Here is a 25720-nt window from a genome sequence, read left to right as displayed (position 1 = left end):
AATGTGTCTAATCAGTTTGAACTAAAACCAATATGTTTTCAATAGTAACTAATATAATGTGTCCATTCAGAATACAATGTGTCTAATCAGTTTGAACTAAAACCAATATGTTATCAATAGTAACAAATAGAATGTGTTCATTCAGAATACAATGTGTCTAATGTTTGTTCATTCAGAATACAATGTGTCTAATGTGTCTAATCAGTTTGAACTAAAACCAATATGTTTTCAATAGTAACTAATATAATGTGTCCATTCAGAATACAATGTGTCTAATCAGTTTGAACTAAAACTAATATGTTTTCAATAGTAACTAACAGAATGCGTCTAATCAGTTTGAACTAAAACCAATATGTTTTCAATAGTAACTAATATAATGTGTCAGAATACAATGTGTCTAATCAGTTTGAACTAAAACCAATATGTTTTCAATAGTAACTAATATAATGTGTTCATTCAGAATACAATGTGTCTAATCAGTTTGAACTAAAACCAATATGTTTTCAATAGTAACTAATATAATGTGTTCAATGTACAATGTGTCTAATCAGTTTGAACAGAACACAATGTGTCTAATCAGTTTGAACTAAAACCAATATGTTTTCAATAGTAACTAATATAATGTGTTCATTCAGAATACAATGTGTCTAATCAGTTTGAACTAAAACCAATATGTTTTCAATAGTAACTAATAGAATGTGTCCATTCAGAATACAATGTGTCTAATCAGTTTGAACTAAAACCAATATGTTTTCAATAGTAACTAATAGAATGTGTCCATTCAGAATACAATGTGTCTAATCAGTTTGAACTAAAACCAATATGTTTTCAATAGTAACTAATATAATGTGTCCATTCAGAATACAATGTGTCTAATCAGTTTGAACTAAAACCAATATGTTTTCAATAGTAACTAATATAATGTGTTCATTCAGAATACAATGTGTCTAATCAGTTTGAACTAAAACCAATATGTTTTCAATAGTAACTAATATAATGTGTTCATTCAGAATACAATGTGTCTAATCAGTTTGAACTAAAACCAATATGTTTTCAATAGTAACTAATATAATGTGTCCATTCAGAATACAATGTGTCTAATCAGTTTGAACTAAAACCAATATGTTTTCAATAGTAACTAATATAATGTGTCCATTCAGAATACAATGTGTCTAATCAGTTTGAACTAAAACCAATATGTTTTCAATAGTAACTAATATAATGTGTTCATTCAGAATACAATGTGTCTAATCAGTTTGAACTAAAACCAATATGTTATAATGTGTTCATTCAGAATACAATGTGTCTAATCAGTTTGAACTAAAACCAATATGTTTTCAATAGTATAAAACCAATATGTATGTAATAGAAATGTGTCATTCAGAATAATCAGTTTGAACTAAAACCAATATGTTTCAATAGTAACTAATATAATGTGTCATTCAGAATACAATGTGTCTAATCAGTTTGAACTAAAACCAATATGTTTTCAATAGTAACTAATATAATGTGTTCATTCAGAATACAATGTGTCTAATCAGTTTGAACTAAAACCAATATGTTTTCAATAGTAACTAATATAATGTGTTCATTCAGAATACAATGTGTCTAATCAGTTTGAACTAAAACCAATATGTTTTCAATAGTAACTAATATAATGTGTTCATTCAGAATACAATGTGTCTAATCAGTTTGAACTAAAACCAATATGTGTTCAATAGTAACTAATATAATGTGTTCATTCAGAATACAATGTGTCTAATCAGTTTGAACTAAAACCAATATGTTTTCAATAGTAACTAATAATAAACTGTGTCAATCATTAACTAACAGAATGCGTCTAATCAGTTTGAACTAAAACCAATATGTTTTCAATAGTAACTAATATAATGTGTCCATTCAGAATACAATGTGTCTAATCAGTTTGAACTAAAACCAATATGTTTTCAATAGTAACTAATATAATATTCAGAATACAATGTGTAACAGTTTGAACAGAATGCGTCTAATATAATAATCAGTTTAACTAAAACCAATCAGTGTGAACTAAAACAATAGTAACTAATATAATGTGTCCATTCAGAATACAATGTGTCTAATCAGTTTGAACTAAAACCAATATGTTTTCAATAGTAACTAATATAATGTGTTCATTCAGAATACAATGTGTCTAATCAGTTTGAACTAAAACCAATATGTTTTCAATAGTAACTAATAGAATGTGTCCATTCAGAATACAATGTGTCTAATCAGTTTGAACTAAAACCAATATGTTTTCAATAGTAACTAATATAATGTGTTCATTCAGAATACAATGTGTCTAATCAGTTTGAACTAAAACCAATATGTTTTCAATAGTAACTAATATAATGTGTTCATTCAGAATACAATGTGTCTAATCAGTTTGAACTAAAACCAATATGTTTTCAATAGTAACTAATAGAATGTGTCCATTCAGAATACAATGTGTCTAATCAGTTTGAACTAAAACTAATATGTTTTCAATAGTAACTAACAGAATGCGTCTAATCAGTTTGAACTAAAACCGAATACAATGTGTCTAATCAGTTTGAACTAAAACCAATATGTTTCAATAGTAACTAATATAATGTGTCCATTCAGAATACAATGTGTCTAATCAGTTTGAACTAAAACCAATATGTTTTCAATAGTAACTAACAGAATGCGTCTAATCAGTTTGAACTAAAACAGAATGCGTCTAATCAGTTTGAACTAAAACCAATATGTTTTCAATAGTAACTAATATAATGTGTTCATTCAGAATACAATGTGTCTAATCAGTTTGAACTAAAACCAATATGTTTTCAATAGTAACTAATATAATGTGTTCATTCAGAATACAATGTGTCTAATCAGTTTGAACTAAAACCAATATGTTTTCAATAGTAACTAATATAATGTGTTCATTCAGAATACAATGTGTCTAATCAGTTTGAACTAAAACCAATATGTTTTCAATAGTAACTAATATAATGTGTTAATTCAGAATACAATGTGTCTAATCAGTTAGAACTGAAACCAATGTGTTTTCAATAGTAACTAATAGAATGTGTCCATTCAGAATACAATGTGTCTAATCAGTTTGAACTAAAACCAATATGTTTTCAATAGTAACTAATATAATGTGTTCATTCAGAATACAATGTGTCTAATCAGTTTGAACTAAAACTAATATGTTTTCAATAGTAACTAACAGAATGCGTCTAATCAGTTTGAACTAAAACCAATATGTTTTCAATAGTAACTAATATAATGTGTCTAATCAGTTTGAAACTAAAACCAATAAAACCAATATGTTTTCAATAGTAACTAATATAATGTGTTCATTCAGAATACAATGTGTCTAATCAGTTTGAACTAAAACCAATATGTTTTCAATAGTAACTAATATAATGTGTTCATTCAGAATACAATGTGTCTAATCAGTTTGAACTAAAACCAATATGTTTTCAATAGTAACTAATATAATGTGTCCATTCAGAATACAATGTGTCTAATCAGTTTGAACTAAAACCAATATGTTTTCAATAGTAACTAATATAATGTGTTCATTCAGAATACAATGTGTCTAATCAGTTTGAACTAAAACCAATATGTTTTCAATAGTAACTAATATAATGTGTCCATTCAGAATACAATGTGTCTAATCAGTTTGAACTAAAACCAATATGTTTTCAATAGTAACTAATATAATGTGTTCATTCAGAATACAATGTGTCTAATCAGTTTGAACTAAAACCAATATGTTTTCAATAGTAACTAATAGAATGTGTCCATTCAGAATACAATGTGTCTAATCAGTTTGAACTAAAACCAATATGTTTTCAATAGTAACTAATATAATGTGTTCATTCAGAATACAATGTGTCTAATCAGTTTGAACTAAAACCAATATGTTTTCAATAGTAACTAATAGAATGTTTTCATTCAGAATACAATGTGTCTAATCAGTTTGAACTAAAACTAAAAACAATATGTTTTCAGAATATGTGTAAATCAGTAACTAAAACCAATATGTTTTCAATAGTAAGAATACAATGTGTCTAAATCAGTTTAATCAGAACTAAAACCAATATGTTTTCAATAGTAACTAATATAATGTGTTCATTCAGAATACAATGTGTCTAATCAGTTTGAACTAAAACCAATATGTTTTCAATAGTAACTAATATAATGTGTTCATTCAGAATACAATGTGTCTAATCAGTTTGAACTAAAACCAATATGTTTTCAATAGTAACTAATATAATGTGTTCATTCAGAATACAATGTGTCTAATCAGTTTGAACTAAAACCAATATGTTTTAGTAACAATAATGTGTTCATAAATACAATGTAACTAAAATGTGTTTCAATAGTAACTAAAACTAATATGTTTTCAATAGTAACTAACAGAATGCGTCTAATCAGTTTGAACTAAAACCAATATGTTTTCAATAGTAACTAATATAATGTGTTCATTCAGAATACAATGTGTCTAATCAGTTTGAACTAAAACCAATATGTTTTCAATAGTAACTAATATAATGTGTTCATTCAGAATACAATGTGTCTAATCAGTTTGAACTAAAACCAATATGTTTTCAATAGTAACAGAATATAATGTGTCTAATCATTCAGAATACAATGTGTCTAATCAGTTTGAACTAAAACCAATATGTTTTCAATAGTAACTAATAATAATGTGTTAGTATTCAGAATACAATGTGTCTAATCAGTTTGAACTAAAACCAATATGTTTTCAATAGTAACTAATATAATGTGTTCATTCAGAATACAATGTGTCTAATCAGTTTGAACTAAAACCAATATGTTTTCAATAGTAACTAATATAATGTGTTCATTCAGAATACAATGTGTCTAATCAGTTTGAACTAAAACCAATATGTTTTCAATAGTAACTAATAGAATGTGTCATTCAGAATACAATGTGTCTAATCAGTTTGAACTAAAACCAATATGTTTTCAATAGTAACTAATAATATGTGTCCATTCAGAATACAATGTGTCTAATCAGTTTGAACTAAAACCAATATGTTTTCAATAGTAACTAATATAATGTGTCCATTCAGAATACAATGTGTCTAATCAGTTTGAACTAAAACCAATATGTTTTCAATAGTAACTAATAGAATGTGTCATTCAGAATACAATGTGTCTAATCAGTTTGAACTAAAACCAATATGTTTGTGTCAATAGTAACTAAATATGTTTTCAATAGTAACTAATATAATGTGTTCATTCAGAATACAATGTGTCTAATCAGTTTGAACTAAAACCAATATGTTGTCAATAGTAACAAATATAATGTGTTAATTCAGAATACAATGTGTCTAATCAGTTAGAACTGAAACCAATGTGTTTCCAATAGTAACTAATAGAATGTGTCCATACAGAATACAATGTGTCTAATCAGTTTGAACTAAAACCAATATGTTTTCAATAGTAACTAATATAATGTGTTCATTCAGAATACAATGTGTCTAATCAGTTTGAACTAAAACCAATATGTTTTCAATAGTAACTAATATAATGTGTCCATTCAGAATACAATGTGTCTAATCAGTTTGAACTAAAACTAATATGTTTTCAATAGTAACTAACAGAATGCGTCTAATCAGTTTGAACTAAAACCAATATGTTTTCAATAGTAACTAATATAATGTGTTCATTCAGAATACAATGTGTCTAATCAGTTTGAACTAAAACCAATATGTTTTCAATAGTAACTAATATAATGTGTTCATTCAGAATACAATGTGTCTAATCAGTTTGAACTAAAACCAATATGTTTTCAATAGTAACTAATAGAATGTGTCCATTCAGAATACAATGTGTCTAATCAGTTTGAACTAAAACCAATATGTTTTCAATAGTAACTAATATAATGTGTTCATTCAGAATACAATGTGTCTAATCAGTTTGAACTAAAACCAATATGTTTTCAATAGTAACTAATATAATGTGTTCATTCAGAATACAATGTGTCTAATCAGTTTGAACTAAAACCAATATGTTTTCAATAGTAACTAATATAATGTGTCCATTCAGAATACAATGTGTCTAATCAGTTTGAACTAAAACCAATATGTTTTCAATAGTAACTAATATAATGTGTTCATTCAGAATACAATGTGTCTAATCAGTTTGAACTAAAACCAATATGTTTTCAATAGTAACTAATAATAATGTGTGTCATTCAGAATACAATGTGTCTAATCAGTTTGAACTAAAAAAACCAATATGTTTTCAATAGTAACTAATATAATGTGTTCATTCAGAATACAATGTGTCTAATCAGTTTGAACTAAAACCAATATGTTTTCAATAGTAACTAACAGAATGCGTCTAATCATTCAGAATACAATGTGTCTAATCAGTTTGAACTAAAAATAGTAACCTAATCATGAACTAAAACCAATATGTTTTCAGTAGTAACTAATAGTAACTAATATAATGTGTTCATTCAGAATACAATGTGTCTAATCAGTTTGAACTAAAACCAATATGTTTTCAATAGTAACTAATATAATGTGTTCATTCAGAATACAATGTGTCTAATCAGTTTGAACTAAAACCAATATGTTTTCAATAGTAACTAATAGAATGTGTCCATTCAGAATACAATGTGTCTAATCAGTTTGAACTAAAACCAATATGTTTTCAATGTTAGAAAAACTCATTTTCATATCTTTTAACTTCAAGGGCCATAACACCGTAAAAAAAATTTGTAAATTGCCATGAAAGACAAACTTCATCAATAACTGAATATGTTAAAGCTATACACAAAATTTCAGCTCAATATTTTGAGGAATTACAAAAAACACATCCAGAAAACTATATATGGGAAAGATGGACAGAGGGACAGAAATACAGACAGAAGGACAGACATGAAACCAATAGTTCTCTCCAATTGGACCGGACCGGTAGGAGAGTAATAACTATTGCATTGTGTTTATATGGAGCTTTATCGTTGTAACTTTAGTTGAGATACAGTACTTAGTCTTAGTTAGCGTTTGGGTTAGGTATTTTTATTAAGTTACCAATGTCATTAAAGGTCCTTCACAAATATGTTTCATGGTTTGCTTCAAAGATTGACAAAATAACAATGAATTTAATCTACTGTTATTGTTGTTTAAATCTGTTATCTTTTTTAAAAGTTTAAGCCTATTTACAAACGTAATGTTGGCTTTGTGGTTTCGAAAAAAGATGTCAGTAGCATAAAGAACGATGCACAATGATAGAGGACGACAGAGGAAAGTAGATCACAATAGGTCACTAAAAAACTGTACTGAATATATAAACGTACCTTTGGCCCACATGCATATCCAAATGTAAAATCTGGCATGTTGTATCTCGGTTCAAAGTTTGTGGTAGAAGTTACTTCTCGGGAATAAGGCTGCAAAATGTAATTAGAAACCATATTACTATTTTGATTTATAAAAGTCCGAACCAAAATGTTAACAACTATGATAAATTGCTCTCCTACTTTTATTTTTCGTTAGATTTTACCCACATTTTGTCCAGACAGAAATCTTAAAAAACCCATTACAGTGACACAGATTCCACATACTAGATGATATCTATGTCACCTATATCAACTTCGCTGAGATCGCATGGGGCAAAAAGCATGTAATTTTGTGTCAGCTGCCATTTTGACTTTTTATGGAATATTCTCCAAGAGGGGTGAAAGGATATGACTTAATCTAACAACGTCATGTAACATGCTGTGATATAAAAGCAAACATGATGACGTCATATTAATGGGGGTTTTATTAGTATTTGTTTGTTTAAAGATACCACTAGAGATCATTGATTTTATATTAATTATGTCACATACTTTGGAGGCTTTCACCCCTAATGAAGAGTATTCCATAAAAAAGCAAAATGGCAGACAGCAGAAACTGCATGTATTTTGCCCTATACTATCTCAGCGAAGTCAATACTGGCGACATTGTTACAGTCTCATATGTGGAATCTGTGTCACTGTAATGGTTTTTTCACAACTTGTTTCTGGACAAAATTTGAGGGAAATGTAACAGTAATTAAAGGTAGGAGAGTAATTTATCGTAGTTGTTAACAATTTGGTTTGGACTTTTTTTTTTTTTAGTTAACAGAAAAACCCCAACCCCACTAAAATTAAACTCTGCTACATTCATTAAATTAGAAAAACGACTGATGTATTTTCTATTTCTCTAGGTGGAGAGGTGTATTTACTGTATCAGGAATAATATCTGGCAAGTTCGATCTGCAGTCATATCACGATAATACAAGAATTCATACAGCAGGGGTGAAGAAAGTAGGCCTACGTATTTGCCCATTCGCCAAATGCGAGTAAAAATTCTGACGGACGAGATAAAAAATGCAACTACCAGTTCGACAGGTGATCTATCTTTTTCTGATTGATTGTATAATTTTATTTATTTATTTTGCATTGAATCCGCATCAGCCATGCAATAATTCCAAACCATCTGTAGTCATCTCATGAAAATACAAGAAACACAAACAATATTTACCCTATCAAGAATAATATATCAAGTTTTGTAGTCATCTCATAATAATAAAAATAATCACAAACAATATTTACCCTATCAAGAATAATATATCAAGTTTTGTAGTCATCTCATAATAATAAAAATAATCACAAACAATATTATCCTATCAAGAATAATATCTGTCAAGTTTTGTAGTCCTCTTATGATAATACAAGAATCACAAACAATATTTACCCTATCAAGAATAATATGTGTCAAGTTTTGTAGTCCTCTCATGATAATACAAGAATCACAAACAATATTACCCTATCCAGAATAATATCTGTCAAGTTTTGTAGTCATTTCGTGATAATACAAGATTCACAAACAATATTGCCCTATCAAGAATAATATGTCAAGTTTTGTAGTCACATCATAATACAAGAATTACCCTATCAAGAATAATATCTGTCAAGTTTTGTAGTCGTATCGTGATAATACAAGAATCACAAACAATATTACCCTATCAAGAATAATATGTCACGTTTTGTAGTCATCTCATGATAATACAAGAATCACAAACAATACATTATGCTAGATGATGGTGCACAGGAAAATGTTGGCAGTTTCCTAGAATTGGGTATGGTTTTAGTCAAAGGATTTGTAGTCATATCATGATGATACAAGTATCACATACAGTATTTTCCTAATCAAGAATAACATCTGGCAAGTTTTGTAGTTGTATCATGATAATACAAGAATTACATACAGTATTTACTATATCAAGAATAACATCTGGTAAGTTTTGTAATCATATCACGATAATACAAGTATTACATACAGTATTTACTTTATCAAGAATAACATCTGGCAAGTTTTATAGTCATCTCATGATAATACAAGAATCACAAACAATATTTACCCTACCAAGAATAACATCTGGCAAGTTTTGTAGTCGTGTCATGATAATACAAGAATAACATACAGTTTTGTTTTGTTTTAGTCAAACACTTTGTAGACATATCACGATAATATAAGAATCACATACAGTATTTACCTTATCAAGAATAATGTCAAGTTTTGTAGTCATCTGATGATAATACAAGAATCACAAACAATATTTACCCTATCAAGAATAACATCTGGCAAGTTTTGTAGTCATGTCATGATAATACAAGAATCACAAACAATATTTACCCTATCAAGAATAACATCTGGCAAGTTTTGTAGTCATGTCATGATAATACAAGAATCACATACATTATTTACCTTATCAAGAATAATATCTGGCAAGTTTTATAGTCATATCACAATAATATAAGAATCACATACATTATTTACCTAATCAAAAATAATATGTTAAGTTTTGTAGTCATCACATACAATATTTACCCTATCAAGAATAACATCTGGCAAGTTTTGTAGTCATGTCATGATAATACAAGAATCACATACAATATTTACCTTATCAAGAATAACATCTGGCAAGTTGGGCAATGCATTTGGTTTTGTCATGGAAGCCTTTGCAAACTGGAGCTGCAGAAGGAAACTTCTGTCATACTGGCACTTTCCCTCTACAGCAGATGTGGAGATCGTGTCTGCCAGCGTGTCGGCATGTTCTTCATTTTCCTTGAAATAATCAAACATTTTTATGTGAAATATAGGAATAGAAATAACAGACAATACTTATAATTAAATTTGAAACACACTATCTTAAATAATAACACTAAAAGTTCATATTATATTTTGAATTATTTTTTGGTTCGTAAACAATAACACTCAATCAGACAAAGTACCAATATAAAGTGACGTCATCAGATATTACATTCTCTAACAATGTTATTTTTACATTCATCGAGAAATTAACAAACTCGGGTTGCTATGAATGGACCAATTAGTGCAGCAGATTGGTGAAAATTATAGAAGAATTGTGCCTTTGATGATAAAAACATAAAACTTAGCATGAATAGTTATTTTTAGATATAGGGACATAGCAGATTTGTGGTTAAATTAAATGGGATGACGTGAAATTGTAATGAATGGAATGGAAATTTAATTAGACTTACTTGATTATCAAGAAATAAATCCATTTCCGTTCTCAGTTTGCCTTCCTCGTTCCTTTTAATTCTGTTCACATTTTGATTTCACATCTTTTGAAACAAAAAAAACAAAAAAACAACCAGTAAATAAAGTATATTACCCCCCCCCCCCCCCCCCCCCCCCATGATTGGTATATAAAAGGCCATAGTATGTGATATCCTGTCTGTGAGATGGTACATATAAATGATCCCTTTCTAAAAACAATGTTGCAGGTTTCTAAGGCGCGTGTGCATGGATTTCAGCGGGGTTGGGGTTATAGACTGTGTTGAGCAAAGTTTATATGGAGCCATGCTCCCCCAGAAAATATATTTCAATTGTTTTTAGCTTGGGCAGGTAAGGGTTTCGATCCCCAATACACCCCACCCCCCCCCCCCCCCCCCCACCCCCATGCACATACATCCGTTTCCTCTTAAATCAACATGCTCTAACATTGATGTCATTAAACAAAACTAACTAACTTTGCCCTTTCCAAATGAAAGAATATTTATTTGAATTTGTCGATTTTAACACACGTAAAATTAAGAAGTGAAAATGAACTTTAGTATATTTTATTAAAAAATACATACATGACAGGGCTCAAAAAATGGCCTGTGGCCAGGTCGCCAAATGCGACCAACGTCCTGTTGGGGCAACTTAAATATTAAAAAATAATGGGCTTAGTCACCCAAATAATATTATAGTTTTAACATATGAGCCACTATTAATATTTGTATTCCATATTAAAATCATACTCGTGATTCGCTTACCATAATTTGCCAACATGCATTATTAATTTTTGGGCCACCATATTTTTTTGGCAAGTTTTGAACCCTGATACATGATCAATGTGTTACTAGTATACAAACTAAACTTTTGAAAGTTCCACTGACACTTTATAAAGTATTAATTCTGAAATAGGAAGGTATGATTGTTGATAATATGTTGTCAAGATCAAACCGGTTTTAACGAAAGACTCTAGTACAGTATCCTCAACCGAACGTTCTTCGTACAGCGCAATATTTCTCATTTCATTTTTTGAGACAGTACCTACAAATTCAAATCCGCAAACGCACGTGTTAACTGAAAATGACAACAGGCTGCCATTTGTGCTTTGCTGAGCAATGGTAGCATAGGCGACGAATCAAGCATATACTTTTGACAATCTCTGGTCTATAGCGAACACACACAAGTTTTTTAAAAGTGCATTTGAGTTTGTATTTCTTATTTGTATATGATGTTATAACGTGGTAACCAGACACTGTAACTTTAGGCCATCGGTCTACAGGCTGGTAGGTACTGGGTTCGGATCCCAGTCGAGGCATGGGATTTTTAATCCAGATACCGACTCCAAACCCTGAGTGAGTGCTCCGCAAGGCTCAATGGGTAGGTGTAAACCACTTGCACCGACCAGTGATCCATAACTGGTTCAACAAAGGCCATGGTTTGTGCTATCCTGCCTGTGGGAAGCGCAAATAAAAGATCCCTTGCTGCCTGTCATAAAAGAGTAGCCTATGTGGCGACAGCGGGTTTCCTCTCAAAATCTGTGTGGTCCTTAACCATATGTCTGACGCCATATAACCGTAAAATAATGTGTTGAGTGCGTCGTTAAATAAAAAAACATTTTTTTCTTTCTTTCTCATGGAGTCATGCACTTACCGGTAATTCCAGCTAGTACGCAGTAATGCATAGACTGGAATATAAACAATTGTTCGTTACACAATGTTGTACAGGGCGACATAGCACAGTCATGAAAACTAGTGGTACATTAATAACTGAAGGGATAGTACATTTTTAGATGGAATAGTGTTTTTTAAAATTCACTATTCCTTTGGGATAGTGGTAAAAAAAAAAAAAAAATCAACCCCTGAACTTATGAAATAATTATAACTACAAAGTTAGCTCTAGTCACCTCCAACCCTACCCCTTATTAATATTGATATGTGGGGTAACATTAGTCTGAACGGACGTAGAAAAGTATTGACATAACGTAACCCGTCCACTACTAGCACTAGTCCGAAGGGACGTAGAAAGTATTGACTTACAGTGCGCCCTGCACTAGCTACAAGTGATAATACTACTTATCTAGGCATAGGTCTGCAGCTATGGCTACAACACTTAGTTAAAAAGTATCTAGACAAATAAAGTATTTCATTAATTTAAAACTAAAACTAGTTAAATGTTTCCAAAAAACTAATTCTGTCACAAATAATATCGCCAAAACCTACTTTCGGTTTAATGTTGACTTCCGTAATCTCAGATCTGTCGGCGGTACATAACGCTTGTGACATACAAAGGCTTTGGTAACCATGGTGACCGCATAATATTAGTATAATGAATGAGAATGAATGGATGTTTAACGACCACCCAGTACGAAAAATACATCAGCCATTGGGTGTCAGACAATACAATCCTGTCTATGCAATAGTGCACATCAGCAGGGTTGTGGGGGGTTGGGGTCAAAACTCCTCTAATCCAAGAAAATTTACTGTTTTCTTCAGAATTTTCCGAAAAAGAATGACCCGACCCATTGAACATCTATGGGACGAACTGGACAGACGTGTATGCCAGTGTGATCCGGAGCCTCAGACGCTTCCGCAACTGTCACATGCACTGCAGGAAGAATGGGAAGGAAGGAAGGAAAGAAATGTTTTATTTAACGACGCATTCAACACATTTTATTTACGGTTATATGGCGTCGGACATATGGTTAAGGACCACACAGATATTGAGAGAGGAAACCCGCTGTCGCCACTTCATGGGCTACTCTTTTCGATTGGCAGCAAGGGATCTTTTATATGCACTACCCCATAGGCAGGATAGCACATACCACGGCCTTTGATGTACCAGTCGTGGTGCACTGGCTGGAGCCCATGTAGTGACGACAGCGGGTTTCCTCTCAAAATCTGTGTGGTCCTTAACCATATGTCTGACGCCATATAACCGTAAATAAAATGTGTTGAGTGCGTCGTTAAATAAAACATTTCTTTCTTTCTTGTACAACCCATCTCAGGCATCTGGTAGTCAACTTGCTATATTTTGTGGATTCCCGCCACCCCAATTTTATCAGAGTTGTTACGTGATATACTGATCATAATTTGGTTTTTAACAGGATGGAAGTAGGCCCTACATTACAATTTAGATATGTTCGTGTTATTTATGCTGAGATTTTGTGTGGGATCGATCACACACACACCCGAAAAAAATCCGGAAAGCATTATAGAAACTTAATTGTTTAAGGAGTTTTAGACTATTAACTACTCAGTTGCCCCCCCCCCCCCCCCCCCAAAAAAAAAAAAAAAAAAAAAAAAATCCTAGCTACGTCTGTGCTGTGATATAATCAGATATTCCACCTTTAATAGCCGTAACGTTTCTTTGAACGTAGAACAAAATGATTTTAGAAATATATACTTAATAGTTTACGCATTTGTCATCTGTTATTTTTGTTTCATTCTAAGAAAATTATAAGTGTCGTTACGATTTTAACGTAAGGGGAAATAATAAGCCAGCGTGGAACTCTTTTGTCGTAAGAAACACATTAAGTACGGACTTCTGGTATATGATCGAAATGTCATCAACGACAATTATTTCAATTAAATGGTATTATTAATTGCATGTTGACGTACTACATTAAACGGCAGTCAACGCTAATGTAAATTATATGTTATCAACTAATTTTAAAGTGCCTAAGACACACGACATGTCACGCGTGTTCGTATCACTGACGTAACAGTTTACTTCCGAGTGTCAAAGAAGGGGAAAAGTAAATCCAGACACTGAGGTCTCACTACACAGATGTTATCTGCCATTGAAACCCATGTTAAATTACCCAACTTCAAACGAAGATTGCCAATAGAACGGGTTCTCATTGGCACTAACAACATACACCATTGCGAACAAACATTATATAAGCATTTATTTTCACTAAAAAATTGAGAACATTTCATATTATTTCCGTCTCAGTGTTTTGCAATATGACCACATCTGGCTGTAGTACCGGTCCGAACAGGTGGTTCATTAACTGATTCACTCAGGCTGTCTCTTGCGCTGTACACCCATGTTCCAAAAGGTCAATGCACAATATTACAAAATAACATGAGTAAAATACAGCCAGAAGGCTTACCATTAAACATACATATTGTTTTAATTCTTCACCATTTCCTAGAAGTGAATATGTGAACCATAACGTGTCACAATTAAGAACTATACTGGACCGTGATGAATGAACTCTCACCCAGAAGTGATCTGTGTAGTGAGACCTTAAAGTCTAGTGACATATTTTGTCAAACTTGGTTTGAAGTCAGTTTGATAATTTGGGTCATTTACACCATGAAAAGCTATACTAGACCAGTGTAACTTGTGAACTCTAAACAATGCATCAAAAGATAGATGCACCATACCAATTATTACCATCCAATAAAACTTCATATCACATTGTTACTTCTTGGTCATCCACACAATAGATGGCAATCAAACAAACAGCCACTATATGGTAATGTATGACCTTGTTGGTAGTTCTGATATAGGGAACATACAAAGAAGCTAATTATCTAGATTAGTTTTCAACAATTGTTTCATAGTGAAGTGTTGATTTTTTTTTTTTCTGTATATTTCAGCATGAAGATCCACACATTTATTTATGGCAGATACAAATTCTACTTTTATAGTAGAATACTATGTTATATATTCACAATACCATCAAAACTGTTTGTCACTATGACTACATTCGAAAAAATTAATTATGCACAAAATCACAGAAATAGGGTGAATTTGGATACTGACCTTGTGACCTGGAATTTTGACCTTTTACAATGAAAAACTCAGTGTTAGACACAGATCAATTTATATATTACATGTAAGAACACTAGAATATAGATTTTGACACACACCCCTAAAACAAAAAATAAAAATAAAAATAATAAAAATAAATAAAATTGACATGTTTACAATATTTACCCAAATAGGGCCCCCTTAAGCTTGGCTCAAATCCACATCGATGAAATTACCTTTTATAAGGATGCTACACTAGTACATTTTCATTTTGGCTTGCTAAACTTTTTTTTGGGGGGGGGGGGGATAAACAGTAATTTCATATTTTACATTATGGTCTCATTACACAAATGTCATCTGCTACTGAAACTCATATTAAATTGCCCAACTTCAAATGAAGATTGCCAATAGAACGGGTTCTCATTGGCACTAACAACATACACCATTGCGAACATACGTTATATAAGCATTTATTTTCACTCCAAAATTGAGAACATTTCCATCTCAGTTTTTTGCTATGACTGCATCTGGCTGTGGTCCGAACAGGTGGTTCATTAACCGATTCACTCAGGCTGTTTCTTGTGCTGTACACCCATGTCCCAAAAGGTCGATGCACAATATTACAAAATAACATGGGTAAAATACAGCCAGAAGGCTTACCATTAAACATACATATTGTTTTAATTCTTCACCATTTCCTAGAAGTGAATATGTGAACCATAACATGTGTCACAATTAGGAACTATTCAAACTATTTTGATAATTAAATAATTATAGAAAATCTCTCTTTCTCTCTCTCTCTCTCTCTCTCTCTCTCTCTCTCTCTCTCTCTCTCTCACACATTTTGTTTTTAATCTGCTCAAGTAAGGGGGTTTCGACAGAAATATACACACATACCCTGCACACTCGCCAAGCCATGCACATTTTGTTTGTGTATTATGTATAGAGAAGAGTTATGTTGGTGTTTCAAAGCGATGTATGGGCAGGCCTCATGCTCGCCCAAAGATGGAAAGTGGTAAGTTTTGCTACACTCGCCTCTGATCATTTTGCTTTGGTACATTTGTATGTGTTGCTATGATACTTATTTTTAAAATGTGTGATTTTCAACTGTTTTCCTTATTTGAAATTTCTTGCTTTGAATTGTTATTAGAATAGCACTGGAGAGGCCTGAATGGGGAATAATGGTATTAAACACATTTTGCATTACATAACTGAATGACCCCAAAGCCAATAAATTAATGCAGACAAATTTGTTTTTCAGAAATGATGGTTCTTCCTTTTATCAGATGAAACACAATCATGACTACACAGCAGCTGACTTCACCATCAGTTTCGAAACACGAAACCAGGGTTAATCATGTTGCCATTGAATTCGTGCTTGGTGGAATTGCAACGTGTGGGGCTTGTTGCTTTACAAACCCACTCGAAGTCATTAAGACTCGAATGCAGCTGCAGGGAGAGTTGAAGGCCAAAGGCCAATATGCAGTACATTATCGAAATGCAGCACATGCCTTTTACACCATTGCCAAAACGGATGGGATCTTGGCCTTGCAGAGTGGTCTGGTACCTGCCCTGTGGTACCAGTTCTTCATGAATGGATTGCGTCTGGGGTCATACCAAGTTTTAGTGAATCTCGGATTAACGACAGATAAACATGGCAAAGTTAGTTTTCTACAGAGCGTGTTGGCTGGGGCCATGGCTGGCTGTGTAGGTTCTGCAGTGGGAAGTCCTTTTTATATGGTATGTCTTCATTCACAGAGGATTTTTTACATACATTCACACAGGACTTTTACATACATTCACACAGGACTTTTTACATACAGGGCAGGATTTAGTTCATCAGTTAAGTGCTCGCTTGAGGTGGTGGTGTCGCATGATTGAACCACCTCAGTGGATGCATTCAACTGACTGGATATTTTTACAACTGGTCAAAGGCTATGGTATGTGCTATCCTGTCTGTGGTAAAGTACATCTTGCTGCATTAGGAAAAATGTAGCAGGTTTCCTCTGATGACTGAGTTAGAATTACCAAATGTTTGACATCCAATAGCCGATGATTAATTAATCAATGTGCTCTAGTGGTCTTGTTAAACAAAACAAACTTTTTTACATACATGTATGTTAATTATATACACACAGAGACATTTGGTTCATACATTAAAACTAGGGCTCACCCTGTCCATTGCCAAATTGCTAATTTTTGTACAAAGTGACTAATACATTTTTTTTAATTAACCACTTTTGAAACATTTTCAAAAAAATACTCTACATATCTGAAAATTGGCTAAAATGAAATTTGTTCCAGGATGCACCCTGAATATATATTTAAACTTTTAGAGTGAATATTAACCCCATTACAAGGCTTAAAATTGATGGGGGGGGGGGGTCAATATGCTCAATCAACTTCACAAGCATCTTTTGTTTTCCATCTTCTTCTTTTTGTCTTTTTTTCTTAACAGTAATTCAGATATTTTGAGAATTTGTGATTTTTCAGAAGCGATAATATAGATCTTATGTTTTTATCTACATTTGTCTAACTTCGTTCATATTGATGTGAAAAAAGTTACACTAAAAGTCTACTTTTGAGACTATTAGTAATTTCTAGAACTGCTAAATTTCTATCATTTGATTCCATTTTATTACTGAGAAGCAAAGATTGCTTATAAGTTTCTTACTGAACGGTTTAATTTATTGTTTTAGATCAAAACTCATCTGCAATCCAAGGCTGCTAAGGAGATAGCAGTTGGACATCAGCATAGCCACGAGAGCATGTCACATGGTTTAATTGTCATATACAAGCAGTTTGGAATAATCGGCCTTTGGCGAGGAGTCACTGCCGCAATGACCAGGGTAACAGTTGGGTCCGCTGCACAGCTGGCGACATTTTCGAAGATGAAAGAAAAGATTGTACAAACTAAGGTTGGTCCTTTTCTTTAATACTGTTTAAAATAGCAGTATGAAACATTCAATTTCTTTAGCCACATACTTTATCTGCCATGAAAAAATCATGACTGATGTTTTAGGATTGAATTTATAATACAGATGGTATTACGGTATTATTCAGAATATTTCAATCAATTTATGACTTGTGATTGTGCACTCCTTGTAAAAAAAATCTATACAGTGGACTCTGTCTAAACAGGATTCACTTGGGACTGATAAAATATGCCGGTTTAGATAAAGTGCCGGTTTAGACAAAGAGTTCGTCCAGAGTTACGGTTCTTGTGATATATTGATAAGAAAATACCAACGTAAATAAAACGTCATATTAACCAAACGTTTGGACTATGTGTGTGACATCAGTAAAAGCAAGCCTAAGCAATGTTTGTTTTAGTGATTGGTACAAACCTGAAAGATATTTGCATTTCTAAGAAACTGATCAAGCTCAAGATAAACAAAATATGACGTGTTGTCAGTGAGAAGCAGGACACAAGTTCGGTCCCAACTTTTGAAAGTGGGATATTAACATTTAACTGTACAAAAAATATGTGTTCAAACCAGAATGCATTTAAAACAACAAGCAGAATAAATAACATTATTTTATTGAGTAAAATCACATGAAACAGAAGTCTGAATTTATTGTTTTAGACAGATAGGCAGGATGCAATGCAGGTATGAACACATACACATACTAATCTGATGCTACTTACACCAGTTACAATAGGTGTTGTTCACCGGATTCCAATGTAGAGGTCTGTTTTTAAGGAATATCCAGTCATGGAGGCCCTACTTAGCATACACTTTTAACGGAAAAGGATTATATATGAATGCTCAATATCGTAATATCTTAAATAGCTTCCCATAATCTAAAGTCTGTGAGCAATTAATCACTCACCTTAGATTTGTAATGGAGGATATTGCCCGACTTGAAATACACCAATTAATCACTCACCTTAGATTTTTAATGGAGGATATTGCCCGACTTGAAATACACCAATTAATAATGATATATTTTAGTATACGTTTTATGGTAACATTTTCACAAACTTTTTGTGTGCAGTATGAAAAAAGGTTTGTTTTGTTTCATGACACCACTAGAGCACATCAATTTATTAATCATCGGCTATACTGTTGGATGTCAAACGTGGTAATTCTGACATATAGTCTTAGAAAGTAAACCTGCTAAATTTTTTCATTAGTAGCAAGGGATCTTGTATATACAGCCACTATCCCACAGGCAGGATAGCACATACTATTTGTGGTGCACTGGCTAGAAAAAAAAATAGCCCAATGGACCCACCAACGGGGATCGATCCTAGACCAACCGTGCATCAGGCTAATGCTTTACCACTGAGCTATGTCTCGCCTCGGCAATGCCCAGATGCATGTAATAGTTTAGATTTTTTTACTGAAAGGTAATGAACAGCTTTTCGATGGATTTGCAGTCAAGGTAATTTTTTAATAACAACTTTTGTTTTGTCTACAGACATTCCATCCAGACAGCTGGGTAAACGCACTGGTCGCAAGTATGTGTAGTGGGGTCATCGTGACACTGGTGATGACTCCATTCGACGTCATCTCCACCCGGATGTACAACCAAGGCACTAGCGCTGGTGGCAAGGGGCTGCTGTATACCGGAGTGGTCGACTGCTTTCTTAAGATCTTCAACAAGGAAGGCGTCTGGGGATTCTACAAGGGCTGGGGCCCATCCTACTTAAGACTTGGACCACACACAGTTCTCACTCTCGTCTTCTGGGATGAAATTCGTAAATTCTACAGCAGATGGAAAAATGTTTTCAAATTTTAAGGGAACAATAACGCTCTGAAAATAAATAAATTTAAGCAGTATTTCTGCATGCCGTACGACAGAATTCGATACATGATCAGTTTTGAAAAACACTGTATGCCACATAAAACCAAGATGCATCGAATGACAATACCGTATAATATACAAGTAATTTCAAGAAAAATGTGTACCATATGCCACTTATGCATGTGAAAGCAGATTTAACCTGTTTCTTAAACATGCCTTTTTGATTGTAGTAGATAGCAGATGCATCCAATGTCTAAATCGTATAATATACGGTACAAATAAATACCAGAAAAATGTGTGCCATATGCCACTTGTGCATCTAAAAGCAGCTGTAACCTGTGTCTTAAACAGGCCTTGGTAATTGTAGTAGCTAAACCAGATGTCTTAAGGCTGGTAGGTACTGGGTTCACATCCCAGTACTGGAGGCATGTACCCAGGACAATCTGCTTGAACCTTAATTAGCTACAAGCATGGAAATCCAGTTAAAACTAAGTTTAAAAGTCATGTTCTTCCATTAGCCGCATAATACTCAAATTACTGTTTACAAATGTAGTTTAGCAACATAAAATAAATATTTTCAGGTTAGCACTGGGAACATTTTGTTCAGTATCGCATTGCAATTCGCTACGAAAGTTTTTCAGAGATGGCTACACAATTTTAAAATATTAAACAGAAACTGCTATTAAATTTTCAATTGACTAGACATATTGCTATTCATGACCTTGAAAACAAAATGTTCCCTGTAGTAATTTAGATCATAGTTCCACCAAAAGTGTTCAAATACATATCGGTATGTGATATTTTTAAGTGCCAAACTGTAGCACTTCTCTCCAAGCCAAAATTAATAGTTAAAAAAGAATACAGTAATAATAAAACTGCTGATTTTTCATATTAATAGTTTTGATTTTTTTTTATTAAAAATTTTAATAAAAAAATTGTATATTGTAAACTTCAAAGTGAAAAATATTATATTAATTTAATGTTGTTAAGTTTATTTGAATAATTTTTCAGTTTTAATATCAAATTTCCTATTATGTATTTAGTTATTACTCTATTACATGTAATATACAGATGGGTTTTTTTTTAACAAATATTAGTTACCCATTTTATTGAATTTTAGTTTAATCTGATATTGAGTTATTTGAGAATATTAGAACCATATTACAATTTTTTAAATGCACAAATATTCACTTATTTATGTAAAAATCGGTTTTGAATGGATAGAAGGTAAAACATTTAATTCAATTTAACACATTCTTAGGCCCATAGGGATTCTAGAATGTTTATAAAATCCACTAGCCATGGGATCAGTCATTTTAAAAATGTACTAGCCATGATTAAAAATTCACTAGCCCTACTTTTAAGTAAATACAATTTTACTCATAGTAATAATCGAATATGTCACCTAAAGAGGAAGATAGAGCTTAAAATCTTTAGATTTGGGGAGAGGATATTCATATTTACTAAATAAACTTAAATACAGCATTTGACAACTTCTTTTTTTCACTAGCCGTCGGGCACGGCAATAGTAGTTATTTACTAGCCCAACATTGAATATCACTAGTCATGGGAGTGGGGCTATCATAATCTAGAAGCCCTGGTTGGAGAACAATATCTAGTGGAGGGGTCATGGTCTATTAGAGGATCAAAACAACTTATATTAGCACTCCACTAGCATCCCCCCCCCCCCCCCCCCCCCCCCCACCGGTTCCTACAATCCTGATTCTATTTGTGAATGGACTAATTTGTACATAATACATCATAACATGTTTATTTTATAAGTCGGAATAACCATGAAATATTCAGTTTTATGAATTTGTTATTTTTTATATTGTGTACAGACAAATAGCTAGTCATGTTCATCATTAAATATTGGCAGCTATAAGATGTAGCAACATGACCACTATTAAAGAGACTAACCAAGAGTTTGTTGCCATTATAAGATTTTTCCGACCAATAAAATTTGGTAAACATAGATTCTTGTTTAGAATATCAGTGTCTGTATATTCTGACGTCCTAATGTCTCCAAAGTAGTTCAAACTGGATTAGGTGTTAATTTTGTACATATGAAAAAATACATATTAGGAAGTCAACTTAAGTTTGATCTAGTACAAATACTAGAAAATCGGAAAGACATTTACAATGTATACACTGATATTTTATGCAGAAAACATTTATTTAATATGTCATTATAGTTGTTAAAAAGTATCCGTCTGCATCATTTTAACCATGGCAGAAAACTCGGTAGCCTACAATCCCTTTTATTTTATTTTCTTAATAGAATCATTTTACTGACAGACTGACAAGTTAATATTAAATGCATTTTTGTGTTTTCAATTATTAGAGTGTATTTTTTCAATGTGTTTCTGGACATTTTAATGTTTGTAGTAACACAAAATGGCTTTTACTACACAATTATTTTGTATATGCAGTGAAACCTCTCAAAACCAGACCCTCTATAAACCGGAATTCCCTGAAAACCGGACGTTTTTCTTAGTCCCTTTTTAAATATCTGTCCAGAAGTGAACCTCTGTAAACCAGATACATCTAAAAACCAGACTTTTTACTTGGTCCTCGAGAGTGTCTGGTTTAGAGGAGTTTCGGGGAGGGACATAGCCCAGTGGTAAAGTGCCCACTCAGTCTGGGATCGATCCCCGTCGGTGGGCCCATTGGGCTATTTCTCATTCCCGCCAGTGCACAACGACTGGTATATCAAAGGCTGTGTATGTATGCCCTGTCTGTGGGATGGTGCATATAAAAGATCCCTTGCTGCTAATCGAAAAGAGTAGCCCATGAAGTGGCGACAGCGGGTTTCCTCTCTCAATATCTGTGTGGTCCTTAACCATATAACCGTAAATACAATCTGTTGAGTGCGTCGTTAAATAAAATATTTCCTTTCCTTTAGAGAAGTTTCACTGTATAAAAAAATATGTAAAATATGTAAAATGAAGTGTGAGCTACCAGTACTACAAATGTAATTAGAGTGACCAGAAACATCATTATTACTGTTATATTATGATATTAAAAATTCTTTGTTACTTAGAAACTTAGGACAGGGCCGAATTTCACAAAACATTGTAAGCCTAGTTTTGTACAACTGCCAGTTGCAGACGTAAACTTATAATGTTTAGTGAAATGGGCCTCTGGTGTTTTAAAAAAGTTAACAATGGTTGTAAATACAAAATATTCCTTACGGGTTTAGAGGATGAATGTATTTGTTTTTAGAAAATAGTGACAGGTTGCCATCAAACATACATAATATACAGACCTCGATACTTTGTAACAAGAAAATGTTCTTTCTAAACCGATTTAGATGATAAATGTTTTAGTGTTTAGAAAATAGTGGCGTCTAGTTAATGGCCATTTGTGGAGTGGGTGTATGGGGTGGAGTGGGTGTATGGGATGGAGTGTGTATGGGGGTGAAGCGGGTGTATGAGGTGCATCGGGTGTATGGGATGGAGCGGGTGTGTATAGGGCGGATCGGGTGTATGGGATGGAGCGGGGCGGGTATATGGGGTGGAGCGGGTGTATGGGATGGAGCGGGGCGGGTGTATGGGGTGGAGCGGGTGTATGGGATGGAGCGGGGCGGGTGTATGGGGTGGAGCGGGTGTATGGGATGGAGCGGGGCGGGTGTATGGGATGGAGCGGGTGGATCAGGTGTATGGGGTGGGGCGGGTGGATCAGGTGTATGGGATGGAGCGGGTGGATCAGTGTATGGGGTGGGGCGGGTGGATCAGGTGTATGGGGTGGAGCGGGTGGATCAGGTGTATGGGGTGGAGCGGGTGGATCAGGTGTATGGGGTGGGGAAAATAGTGGATCAGGTGTATGGGGGGGGCGGGTGGATCAGGTGTATGTGGAGCGGGTGTATGGGATGTAGTGGGGCGGGTGTGATGGGTGTATGGGATGGAGCGGGGCGGGTGTATGAGGCAGCGGGTGTATGTGATGGATGGAGCGGGGCAGGTGTATGGGGGTGTATGGGATGGAGCGGGTGTATGGGGTATGGGATGGAGGGGGCGGGGTATGAGGTGCAGCGGGTGTATGGGAGGATCTGGTGTATGGGATGGAGCGGGGCAGGTGTATGGGAGTGGGTGTATGGGATGGAGCGGGGCGGGTGTATGAGGTGCAGCGGGTGTATGGGATGGATCTGGTGTATGGGATGGAGTGGGGCAGGTGTATGGGGTGGAGTGGGTGTATGGGATGGAGCAGGGCGGGTGTATGAGGTGCAGCGGGTGTATGGGATGGATCTGGTGTATGGGATGGAGCGGGGCGGGTGTATGGGATGGAGCGGGGCGGGTGTATGGGATGGAGAGGGTACGGGTGTATGGGATGGAGAGGGTGTATGGGATGAAGCGGGTGTATGGGGTGGAGCGGGTGTATGGGATGGAGCGGGTGTATGGGATGTAGAACAGTGCTGGAGCGGGTGTATGGAGTGGAGATGGTGTATGGGATGAAGTGGTGGAGCGGGTGTATGGGATGTAGAACAGTGCTGAAGCGGGTGTATGGGATGTAGAACAGTGCTGGAGCGGGTGTATGGGATGTAGAACACTGCTGGAGCGGGTGTATGGGATGTAGAACACTGCTGGAGCGGGTGTATGGGATGTAGAACAGTGCTGGAGCGGGTGTATGGGATGTAGAACACTGCTGGAGCGGGTGTATGGGATGTAGAACAGTGCTGGAGCGGGTGTATGGGATGGAGCAGGTGTATGGGATGTAGAACAGTGCTGAAGCGGGTGTATGGGATGTAGAACAGTGCTGGAGTGGGTGTATGGGATGTAGAACAGTGCTAGAGCGGGTGTATGGGATGTAGAACAGTGCTGGAGTGGGTGTATGGGATGTAGAACAGTGCTGGAGCGGGGGTATGGGATGTAGAACAGTGCTGGAGCAGGTGTATGGGATGTAGAACAGTGTATGGGATGTAGAACAATGCTGGAGCGGGTGTATGGGTTGGAGCGGGTGTATGGGATGTAGAACAGTGCTGGAGCGGGCATATGGGATGTAGAACAGTGCTGGAGTGGGTGTATGGGATGTAGAACAGTGCTGGAGCGGGTGTATGGGATGTAGGGTGTATGGGAAACAGTGCTGGAGCAGGTGTATGGGATGTAGAACAGTGCTGGAGCAGGTGTATGGGATGGAGCGGTGTATGGGATGTAGAACAGTGCTGGAGCGGGTGTATGGGATGTAGACCAGTGCTGGATATGGGATGTAGAACAGTGCTGGAGCGGGTGTATGGGATGTAGAACAGTGCTGGAGCAGGTGTATGGGATGGAGCGGGTGTATGGGATGTAGAACAGTGCTGGAGCAGGTGTATGGGATGGAGCGGGTGTATGGGATGTAGAACAGTGCTGGAGCAGGTGTATGGGATGGAGCGGGTGTATGGGATGTAGAACAGTGCTGGAGCGGGTGTATGGGATGTAGAACAGTGCTGGGCAGGTGTATGGGATGTAGAACAGTGCTGGAGCGGGTGTATGGGATGTAGAACAGTGCTGGAGCAGATGTATGGGATGGAGCGGGTGTATGGGATGTAGAACAGTGCTGGAGCGGGTGTATGGGATGTAGAACAGTGCTGGAGCGGGTGTATGGGATGGAGCGGGTGTATAGGATGTAGAACAGTGCTGGAGCAGGTGTAT

The 25720-nt window shown here is 34.7% G+C and overlaps 2 protein-coding genes across 3 annotated transcripts; one reads left to right on the top strand and one right to left on the bottom strand.

Moving 5' to 3' along the window:
- Positions 1-3978: 3978 nt before the first annotated feature.
- On the bottom strand, positions 3979-10672 carry LOC121389763 (eukaryotic translation initiation factor 4 gamma 3-like). The gene is made up of 4 exons (XM_041521412.1): positions 10562-10672; positions 9960-10124; positions 7331-7420; positions 3979-3984 (listed from the first exon to the last, which is right to left on the bottom strand). Exons 1-4 carry the CDS (start codon positions 10583-10585, stop codon positions 3979-3981), a joined length of 285 nt encoding a protein of 94 aa, XP_041377346.1. The 5' UTR covers positions 10586-10672.
- Positions 10673-14116: 3444 nt separating this feature from the next.
- On the top strand, positions 14117-20985 carry LOC121390523 (solute carrier family 25 member 35-like). Of its 2 annotated transcripts, none has more exons than XM_041522355.1 (4): positions 14117-14171; positions 16603-17081; positions 18041-18259; positions 19767-20985. In XM_041522355.1, exons 2-4 carry the CDS (start codon positions 16641-16643, stop codon positions 20085-20087), a joined length of 981 nt encoding a protein of 326 aa, XP_041378289.1. In that variant the 5' UTR covers positions 14117-14171; positions 16603-16640; the 3' UTR covers positions 20088-20985. The 2 variants fall into 2 exon arrangements, with proteins under 2 accessions (XP_041378289.1, XP_041378288.1); XM_041522354.1 differs by having other exon boundaries at positions 14142-14352.
- Positions 20986-25720: the final 4735 nt, after the last annotated feature.

This window comes from Gigantopelta aegis, chromosome 15 (assembly GCF_016097555.1).
Source record: "Gigantopelta aegis isolate Gae_Host chromosome 15, Gae_host_genome, whole genome shotgun sequence".
Taxonomy (NCBI): Eukaryota; Metazoa; Mollusca; class Gastropoda; order Neomphalida; family Peltospiridae; genus Gigantopelta; species Gigantopelta aegis.
This window is presented reverse-complemented; position numbering and strand designations above follow the sequence as displayed.